The following is a 23,466-nucleotide window of genomic DNA, read 5'->3' as shown; positions in this document are numbered from 1 at the left end:
AAAATGTTATTTTCGTATTTTATTATTTTATATTATTTTAGTACATAATGTTTGAAATGTATTATTTTAGTGTGTTTTTATATAAATTTAGTGAAAACCCTTATTTTGGCCCTTTGTTCAGTATTTTTCTTTTTTTTTTCGGATTTTATCACTTTCAGTAAATATACTATTTTTGTTTTTTATTTCTTTTCGTATTTTATTTTTCATAAACATATTTTTTCGGTATTTTATTTTTAATACTATTTTTATAAAAAATTCAAAATAAGAAAAATACGAACAAAGTCGAATAGTGATTTGAGATCACTAAATTCGATGAAAAATTAGAAAAATTTATTAATTAATACTTATAAGTTAAGCGTGATTTTAGAAATATTTTTCAATTAGTGAATTTTGTGATTTAAAAGAAATTATTAGGTAAATTGGGTCGAAAATGAGGTATCGAGACCTCGATATTATAATTGAGTCGTAAATATTTTTATAAATATTTACGGAGTGTCATTAAGGTAGTATTAAAGTTCCGTTAAGAAATTTTAACGTTTCGATGGTTAATTGATTAAAAGGATAAAATTGAAAAAAATATTCCGAGACTCCATTTCGTAATTGGACTCATAAATATTTATCATAAATATTTACGAAGTTAGTTGTGTAGTTAATTAGGTTTTAATTAAGTGAATTTGTCTAAATTGAGGTTAATTATGAAAAGGATTAAATTGCAATAGAGATAAAAGTTTAATTATAGATTAAAGAAAGTTAAAAGGACTAAATAGGCAATTATGCTATCAGCCTAAATTGAGGCGGCATAACAAAAGAAATATCTAAGATATTTTTAATTTAAAATATATATTATATATTATGTTTACTTAAATAATAAGTATATTGTTATATAATAAAACAAGAAATAAAAGAGAAAGAAACAGAATTGAAAAACTAAACAGAGAAGGAGAAAGGAGAAAGAAAAGAAAAAAAAGGAGAATTGGGGTTTTGAAGTTCCAAGCTCAATTGATAAGTTAATTTAGCCCATTTTCTTGTAATTTTGATATTTTAGAATCCTAGAACAAAATATTACTTGATTTAAGTTGAAATTTTGAAAGTTAGTAAATTTTATATGTTATTCATGTTGGATTAATTGATAAATTAGGGATTAAATTGATTGAATTTTAAGTTAGAAGTTAGTAAAGGGTTGATTTGTAAAATAAAACATAAGTTTAGAATAGTAGGGATTAAATTGAGAGAATTTTGAAATTAGGGATTTATGGTGAAAATGAAGAGTTAAAATAAGTTTATAGTAAGAATTAAGAGAGAATATGGAGTTAGATTGGAAAAATAAAATTAGTATTGATAAGGGATTAGGGGTGTTACAGGTGCTGGCTGTGGCAGTGGTACCTTTGGTGCAACCTCTGCCACTGGCACCATTGGTGTCGCCTGTGGCAGTCCCTCCACTACTGTTTGTATCATTTTGATACATAATAAAATGCTTATATTATTTTGGTATTTTTTTAATTTTTTTGTATTATTTGTGTAAAAAACCCGAATAATAAAATTTTTATTTAAACCAATCCATTCGAAAAACTACAAGTGCATTTGATGATATCACTACACTGAGGACACTAGATCCCAATAGGGGGTTGGTAGAAGCTCTGGGCCCTTCAAAAGGAAAATTTTCGTTTAAGCCTTTTAAAATTTGTAAATTTTAAGTTAAAATATGGTAAAAATGTATGTTGGCCCTCCAAGAACAATTTTTTAATTTGGTCCTTATTAAAAATAACAAAATTATAAGTTAATACACCAATAAAATTACATTTTAGCTCCCATACATTTTATAATTTAAATTCCACCTCCCGAAAAAAGAGTCTAGGCATTGCCCTGGTTGTGGAAGATTATAGATTTGGTTTAGGTTAGGGTTTGGAAAGAGTTGAGAGGGTCGGAGTAGACTGATGATGATGGTGGATAGAATTGGGTGGTGGCTAGGTCAAGTAAGGAAGAAGATGAGGAAAAAATGTGAAAAGTCATTTATTTAAGTAATCAGAAAAAAAGAGTAAGAAAGACAGTTTTGATTGAATGCAACACGATCGAGTGTTGAGTTCTTTTAAGAGTTGGAATGAGAAATAAATTGAAGGATAATAACTGAATATTAAATTTAAAGAAGGGACAGGAATAAGATGATGATGACCTACAACTCTAAACCTAAGTAGTTGAGGAGTAAAAAGTCGGTGGTGCCCCCACAATTAGAGCAGCCTTTGCTATAAATCCCTCTCTTCTCCTCTTTTCTCAATCAAAACCCTAAATCTAATCATCTCACTTTCTCTCCCATCACTATCGCCACTACCTTCCATGGCTGAGCAACAGCAGGAACAACAGCAATCAAGATCCACCGGCAAGGTCCTTTGGTTCGATGACCAAAAGGGTTTCGGCTTTATTCATCCCGACGATGGTGGCGAAGATCTCTTCGTTCATCAATCTTCCATCAAATCTGAAGGCTATCGTAGCCTCGCTGAGGGTGAATCTGTTGAGTTCACTGTTTCCCAAGGCAACGGAGGCAAGACCCAGGCTGTTGATGTCACCGCAATTGGTGGCTCACAAATCAGTAAGAAGGACCGTCGCACTGGCGGCGGCGGTTGGAGGGCTGGAAACGATCGGAGGAACGGAAGCGGCGGTTGTTATAACTGCGGGGATCTGAATCATCTCGCCAGGGATTGCAGTAACAACCTTATCTCTTTAGACAACAATGATAACTATAACAACTCTGCTTACAACAGTGGTGGTGGCGGCGGTTCTTGTTATAATTGCGGTGAGGCGGGGCATTTTGCAAGAGAGTGTAGGAGAGATGCCGGCGGGTCTGCTGGTGGTGGGGCTGGGAAGTGCTACAACTGTGGGAAATTTGGGCATTTTGCCAGAGAGTGCAATAGAAACAGTGGCGCTGGCGGTGGAAGCAGAGGCTGCTTTAATTGTGGAGGGTTTGGGCATTTGGCGAGGGATTGTAGCAATAACAAAGGATCAGAATGTTATAAATGTGGCGAGGCAGGGCATTTTGCGAGGGAGTGCCCTAACTTGAAGGCTTCAGCTTAAATTGGAATGTGGGGAAAAAAAAAAGAGTAATAGTAAATATTTCTCTTTTTCTATGTTTTGGGTTCCTATGATTCTTAGAGGTTATACATGAGTATGTTTTGGATTATCCAGCTCTTTTATTTTTCTTTTACAGGGAGAATATTTCCAGTTTTGATACATAGATGAGCTGGCTCGGATAAGAATTTAGTTTTTTTTTCCTTGTTTGGGTTGTTTTCAATTGTTGGAAGTGACATGGATTATTTCTCAATCGAGCAGCATCTATTCTCAAGTGTGAATCAATGTTTTCTATGTTCTCATGAGTGATGCGTTTTTTTTTTGAATCCTTCTCTAGTCTGCACTGATCATATATGCTTTGAAGGAAGTTAATTGTCTAAATTTGGTTGTATCTGGGAATTGAGTATTAATAGTTTCTTATTAGTTTCTTAATTCTATTACTTGGTTTAATGCACTATATAATTATTGTTGCATAATGGGAATTGGTTGAGATTGCTTTTCTGATATCCTGTCTTAGCTTTTGACATTAAGCTCTCTCCATAGTTCTCAAAAAGAAAATATCATTATTGGAAATTGAAGTGCTGTCTTTCTTTTGAAGTTTAGGAGGTATAGTCATGATTGGTCAGGATTTTAGTTTCATGAATGGTAGACTGATGCACCATGCTTCTTGTTATTGGAACTATGGATGAATAAGTTTTGAATTCTTGATGTCGCTTTGGTCTAGCTTTTCTTGTGAAAGGAGCCCAGGCATGAATTTGCCATGCCCTTGGCTTTATATAGATGCCTGTTTTGTAGCAATATATCATATGGCCATTATGATTAGATTGTAAGAGTTGGAACCTACTAGAAATGTTACCATGGAGCATATTGTGATTGACTAGTTATAAGACAACTGCAACCAGGATGCAAGTAATATTTCTTTTACTTTCCTTGCCAGGTTGTCTGTAGAAAGTGGTATATAGGACATCTTATTATGTTTCAGCTGGGTTTTGGATGTTATCTTGGTATTGGTTGTCATATGCGTTGGTAAAATGTGCTCTTGATGCTCAGAGAGGGAGGCAAGTGTGATAAAGATGTTTAATAGTGGTATGGTGGGTGTTCAGTTGGGTTTGGTGTTGTCCAACATAGATATCAGGGTCATCTATTAATGGTTTGAATATAAATTTAGATTATGGTCTATATATGATTCACTTGCTAGTGATCCAACAGTTGTAAACCAAATCTTGCCGTCTTATAGAAGTTGCATACAGCTGTGTTAAGTGATAGGTCATTGATATTTAGTGCTCATCTTTCAAAGAAAGGATCTGCATTTTTTCCAATTACTTTGACTAAAAGAAAGGATCTGCATTTTTTCCAATTACTTTGACTACTATTCATAATACAAGTAATTTCAGGAAGACTTCATTGGTGGGGTTATTGGCTTATTGCATGATGCTTTGCTTGGAGATGCATATTTGAACTTGGGCTATCAGAGGATAGCTGCTGATCTATGCCTTAACATGCTGTTAAGGATAGGGATGGCATGGAGTGGGTCGGGGTAAATATTATCAAGGCATAATTGCAAAAAACCCCTGAACGTTTGGGGGCTTTTGATTTTGTTCCCTTGATTTTTTTTATTGACATTCAATGTTATGATTTTTTCTGAAATAAATCTAATTTTAGCTGTAAACTGTTAGTTAACCATCAGTCAAACGGCAAGTTAACAAAATAGCTTATGTGGTGTGCCACATAAGCATGATGATGTCATCAAAATAATTTTATTTTTAATTTTTTCCATCTTTCTTCTCTCTTTCTCTCTTCTCCCCTAACTGATTTCCCAGATTTTCTCCCTTTACAAACACCCATCTTCGCTTCACTTCCCTCACTTCATTCCCCGTCTCTATTGGCAACCCCCACACAATAGCTTTGGTTGGAACATTTTTCATCCGAAAATTTGAGAAAGAGAAAATTTGAGATTTCTTAAGATCAAAAGTTCATTTTCTCACCAAACCAATAAGTTTCATAGCCTATTATTCATTAACATAAACGTAGGAAAAACGAGTCAAAAGACCATAAAAGGAAGAGTTTTCGCATAAATAAAGAACACCCATTTTATCAACTTCATTTAAGAATCAAAATACCATTTCTTTAAAAAAGAACCCAAATATTCTAACTTTTCAGATATTTCAAAGCAGGAATAGAGAATTCACCTAACAACTTGGCGGTGGCCAAGGTCATCGTATCGCTGCAAGTGCCTTCTTGTACAAGCAAACCATCGTCAAGCAAAATGGAAGAAACAATTGAACACAGAACAATTCAAAACCCAGAAATATTTGAGAGCCAAATATATTCAGTTAAAAAGCAACAAACAAATATATTCAGCTGAAATGGGTATTTGAGAGAGTGAAATGCAGGTGTGGGCATGAAAATGGTGGTGTGTGTGTTTTTAATGTAACAAGAAGGAAGAGAGAAAGAGAGAAGAACAAAGAAGGAAACAAAATGAAAAAAAAAAAAAACTGTTAATTTTTTAGATGATGTTACTGGGCTTATGTGGCACGCTACATAGGCTTATTTTGTTGACCAACGCTTGACTGACTGTCAACTCACGTTTATTCTTAAAATTGGACTGATTTTTGAAAAAATCATAAGTTGAGAGTGTAAATAAAAAAAAGATTAAGGGCACAAAATCAAAATTCCCAAATGCTGATGGGTTTTCTTTTTGCAATTATGCCTATTATTAAATCCACTGTGTTCCTAAAGTTGTGTTCTCTAATGCTTCTCAGATGAGCTTTTCCATTAAAAAGTGTTTTTCCCTAAAAAGCAATAAAGAACAAATGTCAATGTAGAAATTTTTTTAACTTATTTTAAGTGCTTTTTTACAAATGAAAAAGCAGAATTTTTTAGCTTTTTTCAGCGCAAAAGTGCTTTTGACTGGTATTTTATTTTTTAATCTTACTATTTCTTCTTCCAAATAGACGGTAGAAGATTTTTTAAATAAAATAATACAAATGTGTTAAAAGCATTAATTAAAAATAAAAATAATTTTAAAATAATACAATTGTGTCAATATCTAATTACAAATATTTAATTATTATATTTAAATATTTAAATATAGTTTAATATTCTAATTAAATTTAATAAATAATTAATATTAATTACTTAGAAATATTTAAAATTAATATTATATATTAAAATATTAACAATAAGTTATAATTAATTATTTTTTATATTTTTGCTAAAATATCATATTATTAACTAATTTGAACATTATTTAAATACATATTTGTTACTTTATAATATCATGTCTAAAATGGGCATTTTATTTCTTAAAAGTGCTTTTTGACAGCAATACCAAACACTTAAATTTTTCAAAAGTACTTCTCAAAAGTATTTTTCCACAACACTTTTCAAAAGCATTGCCAAATTAGTCCTAAGTTGGCTAGGGTTGCTTCACCATTTGCTCCACTCCACTATAGATGCATAATGTTGAAAATCATTACTACTTCCATGAATATTCATCCCATGTTTAATTTTTACCACTTATTTTTAATATTTTTAAAATCAAACAAATATTTAAACATAAATCTTCAAAAAAATTAAAACATAAAATATATGAAAATTTTTCTATATTACATTATTACAATTTTACTTTTCTAATAGTTTATATATGCAAAGATAAAATGGTAATTTTAGGAGTTAGACAAAGTAGATAAGTAATTATCATAATTGTTTCATACTCACTATCCGAAAGAAAATAATTATTTCACACTAATTTGCATTCACATTCAAAAGAAAAATTTACAAATTTACAAATTCGAAGTGGATTAATTCGAAATTCATCCAAAGTTTTACCACCCTTAATTAGTTAAGGGAGTGCTTTAAATTTTTTTACTATAAAGCTCTCAATTTTCATGAAATTGTCACTAAAATCAATTGCAGAAAAATTGAGGCTGCCTATCTTGAAAGATTGGATCGGCTATTGGAGATATATTTTTGATATAATATTTAAAATTAATTATAATATTTCTCCAACTTTTAAATAGGAAAATAAATGTGTTTGAGTTTGATAATAGTTATAATGTTAAAATACATATATTGCTTTGGAAATGTCATTCAACTGTTTTATATTCTCTGATTAATGGACCAGAATGGAACGGTAATTTGTGCCCTTCAATCAAATAGGAAGACTTGGGCCAAATTGAAAGAAACCAAATTCCAATAAAGTTTGTCCAATAAAGTTTTGTGAAAAAGTTGATGATTCAAAGCGAGCCCACACTCGGTAGATGTGAGTTTGAGGATAGCGGATAAGACTACTCGGTCGAAGCATTCATCCTAGATGAATCATAAATATACAATTTTGATTAAATGTTTATTATTTTAGATAATAACACAACCAAGTTTTTGTTTTTTGAAAAAAAAAAATTAAAACTGTGATTTTTCCTTAAACCTATTTTTCGCTGTATTTTTCGAACCTGATTTTCCAACATCTGTATGTTTTGAATTAAATTTAGTTGAAGTTCCTAATAATACTTGGTGATTTGATTCTGGTGCTACTATTCATGTATCCAACATGATGTAGAGATTCCTTTCGATCCAAACCACAAACCCAACTAAAAATTTCCTATATATGGGAAACCGTATGAAGGTTCCGATTGAAGGAATAGTAGCTTATCGTTTGGTCTTAGATATTGGTCATCAGTTAGACTTATTTCAAACTTTTTATGTACCTTTAGTTTCTAGGAACCTTATATCTATTTCAAAACTTGATGGTTCTAGGTTTTATGTTAAGTTTGGCAGTTTATTTAAGAATAATATTCTTTAGGTTTAGGAAACCTTATTGATGGTTTATATAAATTGAAAATTGATAACGTCTTTGCGGAATCTCTACTTGTTGATCATATCAATTTTGAAATTAAGTATAGTATGCTAAATAAAAATTTTGCTTACTTGTGGCATAAACATTTGGGTCATGTATTCAAAGAAATATTATAAAGATTAGTGAAGAATGAGATTTTACCTAATCTAGATTTTACTGATCTTGATGTATGTGTGGATTGCATTAAGGAAAAGCAAACCAAACATACTAAGAAAAGTGTCACAAGAAGTACCCACCTTCTTGAGATAATACACATCGATATATGCCGACCTTTTGATATTCCATCTTTTAATGGAGAAAAATATTTTATCACCTTTATTGATGACTTTTTACGGTATTGTTATATGTATTTACTTGATGAGAAATGTCAATCAATAAATTCCCTTGAGATATACATTAATGAGGTTGAAAGGGATTTAGATAGAAAAGTGAAAATAGTAAGATGTAATAGAGGTGGTGAATTTTATAGAAAATTTACTGAATCAGGACAATGACCAAGTCCATTTGCTAAATTCCTAGAAAGACATAGCATATTTGCACAATATATTATACTAGGCACACCTCAACAAAATGGTGTTGTAAAAGGCGTAATCATACTTTATTGGATATAGTGAGGAGTATGATAAGTAACTCATCATTACCTATATCATTGTGGATGCAAGTACTCAAAACTGATATATACTTATGAAATAGGATTCCTAGTAAGGCAATTCCAAAAACTTATTTCGAGTTGTAGACTGTAAGGAAACCTAGCCTAAGGCACTTACATGTTTAGGGTTGCCAAACGGAAGTAAGAATATATAATTAACATGAAAGAAAACTAGAATCACGTATGATAAGTGGATACTTTTTTGGTTATCTAGATAAATATAAAGTGTCAAAACCATTTTTTGAAAACAAAAATTAGTTGTCGACTTTTAAAAAAAATAAAAATTGGAGTCGTCACCGATCCTTGATTGAGGTGTGATCGGCTCACCTTAAAAACGATTTTGGTCTGCGAAATTTGAGAAAACAGGTTCGGGAGTCAGTTACACACGAGGAAGGGTTAGCACCCTCGTAACGCCCAAAAATCGGTACCAAATTGATTATTTAATGTCTTAGTGTCGAGGGTTAAAAAGATTTTTTTTAAAAACTCAAATGATGAAATTTGAAAAGGATAATCAAATGTTCAAGTTAGATAAAGAAATCGAGACCCAATATGTTAGGGTACAATTTCTCAAAATCCCCGAACTTTGGATATCGCTTTTTAGATTTTAAAGAAAATCTTCATTTCGAGAAAGCAATATGTCATGCCCAATACGTTAGAACACCACAAATTAAGTTCCCGAAAATGACTTTTATACTTATGCAATTTAAATAAAGAATATTCTCGGTTATTTAGGATTAATAAAGAAAATCGGAACCCAATACGTTAGGGCTCAATTTCTTCGAAAATCCTTAATATCGAATATTGCACTATTTTTAGAAATTCTTATTTTGAGATGACAAAACGTCGTGACCAGTAAGTTAGGACCCAACATTTTTGAATTCCCGAGAATAAGCTTTTATTTGAAATATGGACAATTGTAAAATAAATACTTCGCCCTCTAAGTTCATCGAATAGAATCGAAGCCCAGTAAGTTAGGACACGATCTTTTTCGAAAAACGTGAATGCCAAATATTTAAAAAAAATTAAAAATACGATTTTAAGTGCTTTGATGAAACCAAAATATATTTTAAAAGTATGATAAAAAGAATTTAACAGACAACATGAAACAAATACTTTAATTTAAACTATACATGTACATATATTATAGAAAATGCGTGAATATGTGCATGGAATATGAAATGTAAAAGATGCATATGTATTATAAAATGTCAATGCGTATATATATATATATAAAAGTCATGAAAATAAAATAATAATAAAATTTATATAAAATATGTACATACATTTTAAAAATAATAAAAATAAAATGTATAAGCATAATATATTAGTAAATTATGAAAATATGGATATATAGGTATATATAAAAAATGCAGAAAATATATTTACAATAGTTTTGAATAGAGTATGTATATATATATATTATAAAAAATGTATATATATTTGGATTATAAAATATGAAAAACTATATAAATATTATAACATATAAATATATGTACGTATATATAAGTATATAAAACTAAGAAAAATAAAATAAAAATAAAATATAAGATATGTATATATATTAAAAACATTTAAAATATATACATATATATAATAAGATACATATATGCATATATATATGTATTGAAATAACCATAATAATAATAAATACTAATAATAATACAGTAATAATAATACAATTTAACAGTATTAATAAAAAATAAATAATAAAAAACCATAAAATGACAAATTAAGGATTAATTTGAAAATAAACAGATTTTAAAGGTTGAATTCAAAAATAGAAAACAGAGAAGGGAGCAAATTAAAACACGCGCAATAGGAAGAGGACCGAAATAGCAATTTACCCAAACCGCCTCAAACGCTGCGCATCATTTGGATCAATTTGAAACAGAAATAAAATGTGCCAGAAAAATTAAAAGAAATAAAAATTTTAATTTAGACAAACTATAAAGTCAGGAGGACTAATTGCGCAAATAGTCCATTTGAAACAAAAAAGCGGATCCTATGGAAATGGATCAAGTTGCACGGGCTGTTGGCTATACGGCGCCGTTTGGGGCCACTGAAATAGGCCCCAATCAACGTCGTTTTAAGCCCTATAAAATCCCCTCTTAAAACCCTAAAAATCAGTCTTCTCTGCCATTTTCAATCGCGCCGTTGCCATCTCTCTTTTTTTGTTTCAGACCCATTTCCGACCGACCACAACGATGATGACGGTGCCTCGACGGTAAGTCCTCTCTTCTTTTCTTTTTCGTTTAGTTTTTGTTTTAAGAAACAAAAGAAAAAAATAAAAACAGTAAAAAGAACAGAGAAAAAAATCCGTCACCTCCAAAATCCTTGCTTTTCTGTTTTTCTTTTTTATTTTCTTTAATTTTTTTCAATACAAAATTTGTCTCCCCCCTAAAATTAGTTTACAATCGGCCCTTTTATACCAAAAACTAATAATAAATAAATAAACAAATAAAAATCCTATCTCTTGCTCGTTGTGCTGTGGTTCGTGGTTTGTTTGCAGGAAGAACGTGAAAACGGCGTGGGGGTTGCTGCGACATGGGGTGTGCGCGGCGCTAGAAGTTGCTGCGATGTGGAGAACGTGCGCGACACAGGGGAAGACTTAGGGTTTCTGGAAACAGTTTAGCATTAGGTTAATTTGGTTAGGCTACATTTGGGCTTGAGTTAATGAAATTGGGCCATGTTGGGCCGAATGTATTTAGTTTATTGGGCTGTGCAAATGGTTTTGGGCCCCAGGCAATAATTGGGTATTACAGCTGCCCCTCTTTGCTCGTTGTCATGAAATGGGAACAGAGCAAAGACTCCAAAAAATAACCAATTTTGCCCGGTCATGCTGGACTTTGGTGCGCTTCTTCTTCAAGTAGCCTCATTCCAACCTACTGCATCTTCAGAGGTATAGGAATTGGTGCTTCGATCCACTCCACTGTAACGTTAGGGAGATAGTATTTGTACCTTGTAGCTTCTCAAAAGAACAAAATTTGCTATCTTTAGTCTGCTCCACTGCAACTTCAGGGAGATAAGACTTGTGACTTCAACTTATTCTACTGCAACTTTAAAGATAAATCTGAATGTTTTAATCCACTCCACTGCAACCTTAGGGAGATAGGATTTAGGTCTTCAGTCTGCTCTACTGCAACTTCAGGGAGCTAAGACTTGATGTGATCTGCTCTCTGCAACCTTAGGGAGATAAGATCTGATTTTAATCCGCTCTTCTGCAACCTCAGGGAGATAGGACTATTGGCTTTAATCTACTCCACTACAACTTCAGGGAGATAAGATTCACCATCTTTAATCTGCCACACTGCAACTTTAGGAGGATAAGATTTGCTTTCTCAGTCTGTTTAACCGGGGAAACAAGATTCGCCGTTGTGACTTCAATTTGTTCTCTTACACCACCAGGGAAGTAAGATTCGTCGTTGTGGTTTCAATCTATTCCACTGTAATGCCAAAGAGATAGGATTCGCTGCCCACAGCTTTAATCCGCTCCACTTCAGCTAATCCAAGTCTTAACACGAGAGAGATAAAATTCACCATCGTGGCTTCAATCTACTCCGCTACAACGCCCGAGAAATAAGATTCGCCGTTATGGCTTCAATCTATTCCATTACAACGTCAAAATGATAAAACTGGTGTCTTCGATCTGCTTCACTACCAGTTCAGGAATGCAAGATCTGCTATATTCAACCTACTCCATTACTGCTCAGAGAGACAAGGCTGAGGTCTTCGATCTACTTCGCTGCCAATACAGGAAGACAGGATCTGCTATTTTCAACCTACTCCACTACTGCTCAGGGAGACAAGGTTGAGGTCTTCGATCTACTTCGCTGCCAATATAGGAAGACAAGATCTGCTATTTTCAACTTACTCCACTACTACTTAGGGATACAAGGCTGAGGTCTTCGATCTACTTCGCTGCCAATACAGGAAGACAAGATCTGCTATTTTCAACCTACTCCATTACTACTCAGGGAGACAAGGCTGAGGTCTTTGATCTACTTCGCTGCCAATACAGAAAGACAAGATCTGCTATTTTCAACCTACCCCACTACTACTCAGGGAGACAAGGCTGAGGTCTTCGATCTACTTCGCTGCCAATACAGGAAGACAAGATCTGCTATTTTCAACCTACTCCACTACTGCTCAGGAAGACAAGGCTGAGGTCTTCGATCTACTTCGCTACCAATACAGGAAGACAAGATCTGCTATTTTTAACCTACTCCACTACTACTCAAGGAGACAAGGCTGATGTCTTCGATCTACTTCGCTGCCAATACAGGAAGACAAGATCTGCTATTTTCAACCTACTCCACTACTGCTCAAGGAGACAAGGTTGAGGTCTTCGATCTACTTCGCTGCCAATACAGGAAGACAATATCTGCTATTTTTAACCTACTCCACTACTGCTCAGGGAGACAAGGCTTAGGTCTTTGATCTACTTTACTGTCAATACAGGAAGACAAGATCTACTATTTTCAACCTATTCTACTACTACTCAAGGAGACAAGGCTGAAGTTTCACCGTCTTGTTCTCTGGGGAACATGACCTGTATGATTCAATTTATGAACCTAATTGTGCCTAGTGATTAGGATGACATGATCAAAATGAATCGAATGCTCCTAACTAGACATGTATGAATGACATCTGAATGAATGTAGAATATTATTCTTTCTGAGAATGATCCCGCTTAGGTTATCATTACTCAAAGTTTATTAAGACCTTATCACTGACGTGCTACAACGCCTTCTTGCTTGGCTGGCATCTCCAAAGAAACACTTAATCAGATTGCCCCCACTGTAAACTTCAAAGTTTAATCCACTGGGACACAAAATTTGTATCATCTTTTCACTATAACCCAATGGTTGAAAAACATGACTTCTCGATCTTCTTTTATCGCAATGTGAAGCACTTTGGTCCTCTATACCATTCTCAGGGTGTCATACCAAATGCCTATGCACAAATGAATGATTTTTTCTTCGAGGAAATCTCTTCTTATTACAAGGTGATCATTGCTTGTTTGTTCATTGACGCTTTGTCACCAATACGACATCTTGTCATTTTGTTCAATCAATGCTTTTGACAAAAAAAATCTAAAGAGATAGTCTTAATTTAAACTTTTTTTTCAGATTTCCCACATTTAAACCAGGTGCGTTCTAAACAATAGTCTTGTTTCAGGTTACTGTACTATTTAGAAACTTCTAGAGTAATATGCAAAACTTCCTTTGTCAAAGTTTTATTGGTCCATTAATCATTATTCCAATGTCACATGTTTGTAAAAGATCATAACAATGATAAAAATAGAATTGATTTAAGAGCATGGCTCAAAAAGAATAGAATATCAAGGATAGTAAAAATAAAAGAAAAATGGATTGGGAACACGTATCTTGAAAAAGAATGAAGTATTCCAAGAACAAGCAATTCAATATAAATAGTATGAAAACCAAGTGCCCCAGATATCACAGCTTGAACTTCTCTGTACAAACTTGCTAAAGATCATTCTGAGTTTGACATGTGTTTAGGAGATCTACAGTACTCTGTCGATGCCCCAAGATGTCACATACCCTTTCCTGCTGACTCAGGTATATCAAGACCACCATATGCCCCATCCTGATCAAAATCTGAGCTACTCTGATCACTTATTACCCTATTCTGATAAAAATTTGAGCCGCCCTTTTCAGATTGTCAACTCAAATCCCCTTTGGTCTAAGACGCCCTTTATGGGTTTTCACCCTAGCCTCTCCATTTTTACTTTTTTCATTTTTCATTTTTCATTTTCATTTTTTCGTTATTTTTCATTTCATTTTTTACGACTCAAAGTGCCCTTTGCAGGTTTTTACCTTGGTCATCTCCTTCTTTAAGTGAAGTATTTCTTGACTGAATCTGAGTTTACAGGATTAGACAAGTTTTGTACTATCCATCTCACTCAAGATCAGTGCTCCTCCAGAAAAGGTCTTCTTTACAACGTAAGGATCTTCCCAATTTGGCACTTATTTTTCTCTAAAATCCTTTTGTAGAGGAAGGATCTTTTTCAATACCAGGTCTCCCTCGTGGAATTCTCTGGGACGAACCTTTTTGTTGTAAGCTCGCATCATCCGTTTTTGGTACATCTGACCGTGACGAATAGCTTTTGGCCTTCTTCCTTCAATTAGGTTCAACTAATCGTATCGAGATTGGATCTTCATCCTACTTCAGCTCAACCAATATCTAGAGAGAAAGAATTTCAACTTTAATAGAAAAACCGTGATAAGCTAAAAAGAAAGGCATTACCCCGGTAGAGGTTTTTATTTTTATTCCTATTTTTCTTTTTCTCTTTCTTTTCTTTTCTTTTCTTTTTTCTTTCTTTTTTTTGTTTTTTTTTTGTTTTTTGTTTTTTTTGGATTGAATCTGCACTCATAGGATTAGGCAAGTCCTGGTCATCCCTTTCGATCAGAATCAATGTTATTCCAAATAAGGTCTTTCACATAAAATCTTCCACTTTCATTTTGTATACGAAAGATCTTCTTTGGTATCAGGTTTCTCTCATAGAACCTTTTGGGGCGAATTTTAACTATGACGAAAAGAACTTTGAATCTTCCTCTTAAATTAGTATGGGATCCAACAAAAAAATGGAGCGATGGCAACTCGACTTCAGTGGGCAAAGCTATGATAAGCCAAAGCGAAAGACATTGCCCCAACAAAGCATCGTTCACGATGTTAATCTTGAACATACTGCAAATTTTTGACGTCATGCTATTGCTTAGATTACAATATCAGTGCTTAACCCGGGCATGTCCTGGTATGACCATACAAAGATTTCTTTGAATTCTTGAAGCAACTCAACAATGCCTTGCTTTGTTTCTTCGGTTGTGCATGTTCCCTCAAGGTCACAATCTATATTGTCTCCTCATGAGATAAATTTGTTTCTTTTCTTACTCTACCATCCTCAACAAATTAGGAGATAAGCTATAAACTATGTCATTTTTAAAGTCATGAAATCCCTCTAAACACATACCTTGCTCAAAAGGAAATTCTGAGTCTATAGCAGCATCATTCATGTCATTGATATTTGGGGACTCATAATAAATATCAAAGAATATACAAAAGAATGTATAAATTTATGAATAATTATTTGTATAATTATGATTATGAATGAATGAATGATGTGGAAAAAAAATCCAAAAGAACGAAAGAATAATTATTCAAAAAGACCGAAAGTATATTGGTTCAAAAAAAAGATCGCAATGACGCATTTCATTAAAATAACGACATTCAGACATGAGCCTATTTTCACAAAGGAATTCTTATTACCTCTAGGCTAAAAGCAACAAGTGTGTTTTGAACATTGCTATAAATAAACTCTAAATGCTACAGAAATTTCTTCTACAATCTGATTATTTTAGAACACTCCCAAGTTTATAAGAGTGGATATCTAACAAGGTCCATTTTCAAGTGTGTCTTCATATATGACATTGATGTGAACACTTCCCAACATTGTGTGTATATTTCTCTCTTCTTTAATTTACTCACAAAATTCCATCTCTTTGTCATCTATCATGCCCGGAACCAAGGTCTTGAGTTCCACACTGTCTTGGGTCTCGTATCCTTTCTCGTGATGGAACTCAAGATGGTTCATTGTCTTTCCATGGTTACCTCTTGAATAACTAATCCCCTTCTTGCTCTCACTCTTACCCCATTATCAACATGATTGGGTAGCAGATTAGATGAGTCATCAAACTTGACAATACCCCTATTGATGAACCTTTCAACTAGCTTCTTGAAAGCGGTGCAGTTTTCTATTAAATGCCCCGTGATTTCTGCATGATATTCGCATTGGACGTTTGCGTCGTATCCTTTAGGAAATGGGGGCTGCATGGGCTTCAAGTAGAAAGGGGGACACCACATGTGCATTAAATAAGCTTTGATATAGCTCGCCATATGACATCGGTATAGGCGTGAACTGAATCCTTTCTATATTTGTCTTCGTGCAAGATTCTCACTTTAAAGGGCTCTGAAGGCTGGTGATTTCTGTCTTTGGCCGGCCCATAGTGATTGGTTTTGGGTGACCTTTGTTATATCTGCCTTCATTATCCCCCTTATTTCTCTTCTTCCTTGGGGCTCTTATAGTATCTGAGTACTCTACCCTCGCCTACTTTATTTCGACTGGTTTTTCAAGAGCAACAGGATTAACTAAATTGTTCCTCAAATTGGATCCTGAGCTTGTCAAGCAACTCACTGGTGTCGATGTACCAGTTTGATATTGTTGGGATCTTATAGTAAAGAGTGCCCTGTGTGGACGCCCATCTGGCTGGACCTGGACACTTATTGAAGTACAATCTAGGGAATAGGCAAGATCCTCATTATCAACCCCATAATGAACCATCGAGTCTTTCCCTTTTTCTAACTCTCCAGCTAGCAACCGGGTTAACTGATTCGTCATAGCTCTCTGTAATTCTATCATCATATCTCTCATTTCCTGTTGAAATTTGGTCAATTGCTCATGCATCTATATTTGCATTTGCTCTAATTTCTCCAACCTTTGGTCCATTTCTCTAGTCTTGCTTGGGTACCGTAAGGGTTTCCAAATTAACTGAAACAATTTTACTCAATTAGGCTCTTTTAATGTACTTTAATGCATATGATACAATTTAATGCAAATGCATGAAATGAATGCATAAAGAGACGTTGATTCTGATTCAATTGCATTTAGAAAACTTTACTAAAAGACAAATTTCTTTACATAAAGCGGATATATATATACGGCTTTGCCCTCATACTCCAGGCGAAGACATCATTTCTTTCTTTATCCAGATGCTAAGATAAATCTTGCAAATTCTTCAAAAGGGGTGTCTCTTCTACCTCCTTTTTGCTTGATCCTGGTTACGATCCATCGTCTACCCATCCCCGTAATGCTCTTCAGCTTCTTTAAGGAAGTTGGAATGTCAGAAACTCTTGAATAATCAACTTGACCTTAAGGCACGAAGTAAAGTCATGTATTCCTCCATCACCCTTCTTGCATTTCTCTGAATATATTCAGGCAGCCGTTTTATCTTCCACTTTATCAAGAAACCTATTTCCCATGATAAACTTTCTAAGTTAATAATCGAAATTGAATCAACATCTCTTTTTTAAGATGCAAATGCAATGCAATCATAATCAAAACAAAATAAAACGGACTAGTACAAAACAAAAGCAAACAAGAAAATAAATAAAATATCTACTCGGGTGTCTTCTAGGGGTTCGGCATAATTCTACCTAGGGCAAGTTCCTAAGGTTCACTATATGTGGTCTGGTTTCTAGAGCAAGGGTACCCGAACCAGCAGATTCCTCAATCCTCATCCATTATAGGCTCATACAGACCGAGTTCAGTTCAGGGAGACACATTTCCTTATGGCTACACGAAGATGAAAATCTCACGAAGACATAGGTACGAATGTATCCCGAAAACGATCCACTATCCTGCACGGAGGTGAAAACCTCACGAAGGACTAGTTTCTCACTCCCACTTAGAGGGGTAAAATTGACCATGAAATGCAAAAATGCAAAAAAACTAACAGACTTAAGCTAATCAAACAAGTATATGACAATTAAAACTAATGAATGCAAAGATGAAATCTGGTTTAAAAACAACTTTTAATTTTCGACAAAAAAGACAAAAGATAACCAATTCGTGGCTTGACTCTCTAAATGTCCCCAGTGGAGATACCAAGCAGTCGAAACCATTTTTTGAAAAAAAAATTAGTTGTCGACTTTTAAAAAAAACAAAAATTGGAGTCGCCACCGATCCTTGATTGAGGTGTGATCGGCTCATCTTAAAAACGATTTTGGTCTGCGAAATTTGAGAAAAAAGGTTCGGGAGTCAGTTACACATGAAGAAGGGTTAGCACCCTCGTAACGCCCAAAAATCGGTACCAAATTTATTATTTAATGTCTTAGTGTCGAGGGTTAAAAAGATTTTTTTTTTAAAACTCAAATGATGAAATCTGAAAAGGATAATCAAATGTTCAAGTTAGATAAAGAAATCGAGACCCAATATGTTAGGGTACAATTTCTCAAAATCCCCGAACTTTGGATATCGCTTTTTAGATTTTAAAGAAAATCTTCATTTCGAGAAAGCAATATGTCATGCCTAATACGTTAGGACACCACAAATTAAGTTCCCGAAAATGACTTTTATACTTATGCAATTTAAATAAAGAATATTCTCGGTTATTTAGGATTAATAAAGAAAATCGGAACCCAATACGTTAGGGCTCAATTTCCTCGAAAATCCTTAATATCGAATATTGCACTATTTTTTAGAAATTCTTATTTCGAGATGACAAAACGTCGTGACCAGTAAGTTAGGACCCAACATTTTTGAATTCCCGAGAATAAGCTTTTATTTGAAATATGTACAATTGTAAAATAAATACTTCGCCCTCTAAGTTCATCGAATAGAATCGAAGCCCAGTAAGTTAGGACATGATCTTTTTCGAAAAACGTGAATGCCAAATATTTAAAAAAATTAAAAATATGATTTTAAATGCTTTGATGAAACCAAAATATATTTTAAAAGTATGATAAAAATAATTTAACACACAACATGAAAAAATACTTTAATTTAAACTATACATGTACATATATTATAGAAAATGTGTGTATATGTGAATGGAATATGAAATATAAAAGATGCATATGTATTATAAAATGTCAACGTATATATATATATATATATAAAAGTCATGAAAATAAAATAATAATAAAATTTATATAAAATATGTACATACATTTTAAAAATAATAAAATAAAATGTATAAGCATAATATATTAGTAAATTATGAAAATATGGATATATAGGTATATATAAAAAAATGCAGAAAATATATTTATAATAGTTTTAATAGAGTATGTATATATATATATATATTATAAAAATGTATATATATTTGGATTATAAAATATGAAAACTATATAAATATTATAACATATAAATATATGTACGTATATATATGTATATAAAACTAAGAAAAATAAAATAAAAATAAAATATAAGATATGTATATATATTAAAAAACATTTAAAATATATACATATATATAATAAGATACATATATGCATATATATATGTATTGAAATAACCACAATAATAAATACTAATAATAATACAGTAATAATAATACAATTTAACAGTATAAATAAAAAATAAAAAATAATAAAAACCATAAAATGACAAATTAAGGATTAATTTGAAAATAAACAGATTTTAAAGGTTGAATTCAAAAATAGAAAACAGAGAAAGGGAGCAAATTAAAACACGCGCAATAGGAAGAGGACTGAAATAGCAATTTACACAAACCGCCCAAAACGCTGCGCATCATTTGGATAAATTTGAAACAGAAATAAAATGTGCTAGAAAATTTAAAAGAAATAAAAATTTTAATTTAGACAAACTATAAAGTCAGGAGGACTAATTGCGCAAATAGTCCATTTGAAACAAAAAACGCGGATCCTATGGAAATGGGTCGGGTTGCAGGTCATTATTATATCTGGCGCCGTTTGGGGCCATTAAGCAGCCCCAATCGACGTCGTTTTAAGCCCTATAAAATCCCCTCTTAAAACCCTAAAAATCATTCTTCTCTGCCATTTTCAATCGCGTCGTTGCCATCTCCCCTCTTTTGTTTCGGACCCATTTTCGACCGGCCATAATGACGACGACGGTGCCTCGACGGTAAGTCCTCTCTTCTTTTCTTTTTCGTTTAGTTTTTGTTTAAAGAAACAAAAGAAAAAAATAAAAACAGTAAAAAGAATAGAGAAAAAAATTCGTCACCTCCAAAATCCTTGCTTTTCTGTTTTTCTTTTTTATTTTCTTTAATTTTTTTCAATACAAAATTTGTCTCCCCCCCCAAAATCAGTTTACAATCGGCCCTTTTATACTGAAAGCTAATAATAAATAAATAAACAAATAAAAATCCTATCTCTTGCTCGTTGTGCTGTGGTTCGTGGTTTGTTTGTATGAAGAACGTGAAAAGCAGCGTGGGGTTCTTGGCGACATGGGCGTCTTGGGCGTTGGAAGTTCTTGCGATGTGGAGAACGTCTTGTGCGAGGGAAGACTTAGGGTTTCTGGAAACAGTTTAGCATTAGGTTAATTGGGTTAGGCTACTTTTGGGCTTGAGTTAATGAAATTGGGCCATGTTGGGCCGAATGTATTTAGTTTATTGGGCTGTGTAAATTTTTTTGGGCCCCGTGCAATAATTGGGTATTACAGCTGCCCCTCTTTGCTCGTTGTCGTGAAATGGGAACAGAGCAAAGACTCCAAAAAATAACCAATTTTGCCCGATCATGCTGGACTTTGGTGCGCTTCTTCTTCAAGTAGTCTCATTCCAACCTACTGCATCTTTAGAGGTATAGGAATTGGTGCTTCGATCCACTGCACTGCAACGTTAGGGAGATAGTATTTGTACCTTGTAGCTTCTCAAAAGAACAAAATTTGCTATCTTTAGTCTGCTGCACTGCAACTTCAGGGAGATAAGACTTGTGACTTCAACTTATTCTACTGCAACTTTAAAGATAAATCTGGATGTTTTAATCCACTCCACTGCAACCTTAGGGAGATAGGATTTAGGTTTTCAGTCTGCTCCACTGCAACTTCAGGGAGATAAGACTTGATGTGATCTGCTCTCTGCAACCTTAGGGAGATAAGATCTGATTTTAATCCGCTCCACTGCAACCTCAGGGAGATAGGACTATTGGCTTTAATCTACTCCACTCCAACTTCAGGGAGATAAGATTCGCCATCTTTAATCTGCCGCACTGCAACTTTAGGGGGATAAGATTTGCTTTCTCAGTCTGTTTAACCGGGGAAACAAGATTCGCCGTCGTGACTTCAATCTGTTCCCTTACACCACCAGGGAAGTAAGATCCGTCGTTGTGGTTTCAATCTATTTCACTGGAATTGATCATTGAAAGGCTGCAAAGAAATTTTTATAGTACCTACAAGGATAAAAATTTACATGATTACATATACGAGATATAATAAGTTGGAAGTGATTGGATAATCAAATTCAGATTTTGTTGAATGTCTTGATAGTAGAAAGTCCACATTTAGCTTCTTCTTTTTTTCTTTTTTTTTTGTTGAAGGAGTTATACCATGGTAAAGTGCTAAAAGTCTGTCATTGCATCATCTATGATGAAAAAAGAATTTGTGGCATGTTTTGAGGCTATTATTCATGCATTATGGTTGCAGAACTTTATTCCAGGACTTGGGGTAGTCGACACCATTATCAAGCCGCTGAAAATTTATTGTGATAATTTCGTAGCATCATTTTTCTCCAAAAATGACAAATATTCAAAAGGTGCAAAGCATTAGGAATTAAAATGTTTTTCCATGGTGGAAGTTTAGAAAGAAAGAGTGTTTATAAAGCATATCAGGCTGGATCTTATGATGCAGATTTTTTAATTAAAGCCTTATAACCAAAGATATTTAAAGAATGTGTACATAGAATGGATATTGGTTATATTGATAAATGAAATTTTATGATGTTTTGACACTCTAAGCTCAATTATGGTGTTTTACTATGATTATGTGCACACAATTTTTGGAATTATTTAAAAATAGAAAAATATTTATAGTTACTTAAAGACCTATTGTATTAAATTGCAATGTTGTAGTATATAGAAGGAAGCATGTGACTTAAATTATGTACGACCGTCATAACTCACATTTGCAATTCACTATAATGTGGTAATTATGATGAGTGTTATTTTTATGCGTGCTCAACGTTTAAAGTTTATGTTTTACCTCATTGGGCCAAGTGAGAGAATGTAAGATTTTAGCCGAGTTATGTGAAACCAATTAAGTCTAAAATAATGTGGCCCAGTTTAAAGGAGATAAGAGTTTTACTTTGAATAAAAGTTAGATTCTGTCCATTCATTTGGTTACTTGATGGATGTACCCAATTAAAAGTTGATCATTATAAATTGATCCTCTCTCTACCTATTAGGATTTTACATACAAAAAAAAAACATTAAAGATTATAGCCTTCATCACTTAGGGTTTGTGTAATTAATGGAAGAGGTCAAGAGGGAGAAATCAATTTATTAGGTGTTCTTTATTTTCTTCATTAAGTCTAATGGTCAACTCCAATTTCACATCAGGTATTTTTTAAGCTTGTGAAAATCATATTATTCTAAAGATCCTAAAATAATTGTTTATGCAATTTTAAGGATTTGATTTGCATAATATTTAGATCCAAAAGATTTTACACACAACGCATCAATTAGTACCTTACAATTAGGCTCCACCATGAAGTTGTCAACGTGAAAGGACTTAAGCAATGAGAGAGCCTCACAAATTACCATAGTTTCAACCAACATCAGGTCCATCCCAACCTGCACGAAAACAACATTTCACTCGATCAAATAACCGTGCTCATTGAAAATGATAGTTGCCAGTATCATTACTTGCCAATCCGATGAGATAACAACATTCACATTGCACTTAAAGTATCCAATCGTAGGTCTTGTCCGGTGCTGCACTTGTGAAGATTGTTTGGAAAAGGCACCTTGAACCTGTTGAAACACAACATTCGCCTCATTCCAAACATGCAAAAAATGAATCAACAAAGGACACAATACGATTAGGTTGCGTCACCACGTTCTTCCAACACAAAAGGTTTCGATGGAATCTAATACTCCACAAAATAGTGAGGTAATGTTTTCTACTCGGGGAATTCCAATGGATGATGTGTTACATGATTGTTTTGTCAGTGATGACATGTCATTGATGCTGTTGATATGACATTTAGAAAATATTAATATTTAAATATGACATAAAAATTTTAGAAATTTTAAAATCATTGTATATGTGTTAGATTATGATTAGCTATAAACTTCCTAACCAAAGCTTTCAACTTTTAAAACAGATGCATTCCACGTCTATTTG

General features: G+C 33.3%; 1 protein-coding gene across 1 annotated transcript; it reads left to right on the top strand.

Annotated features, from left to right (window-relative positions):
* The first annotated feature begins 1,945 nt into the window (after nucleotides 1-1,945).
* Nucleotides 1,946-3,341, top strand: LOC105763217 (cold shock domain-containing protein 3). The gene has a single exon (XM_012581347.2). The coding sequence runs from the start codon at nucleotides 2,332-2,334 to the stop codon at nucleotides 3,064-3,066; it is 735 nt and encodes a 244-aa protein (XP_012436801.1). The 5' UTR covers nucleotides 1,946-2,331; the 3' UTR covers nucleotides 3,067-3,341.
* Nucleotides 3,342-23,466: the final 20,125 nt, after the last annotated feature.

This window comes from Gossypium raimondii, chromosome 12, assembly GCF_025698545.1.
Source record: "Gossypium raimondii isolate GPD5lz chromosome 12, ASM2569854v1, whole genome shotgun sequence".
NCBI lineage: Eukaryota > Viridiplantae > Streptophyta > Magnoliopsida > Malvales > Malvaceae > Gossypium > Gossypium raimondii.
Note: the sequence above shows the minus strand (reverse complement) of the source record. Positions and strands in the feature narration are given on the sequence as shown.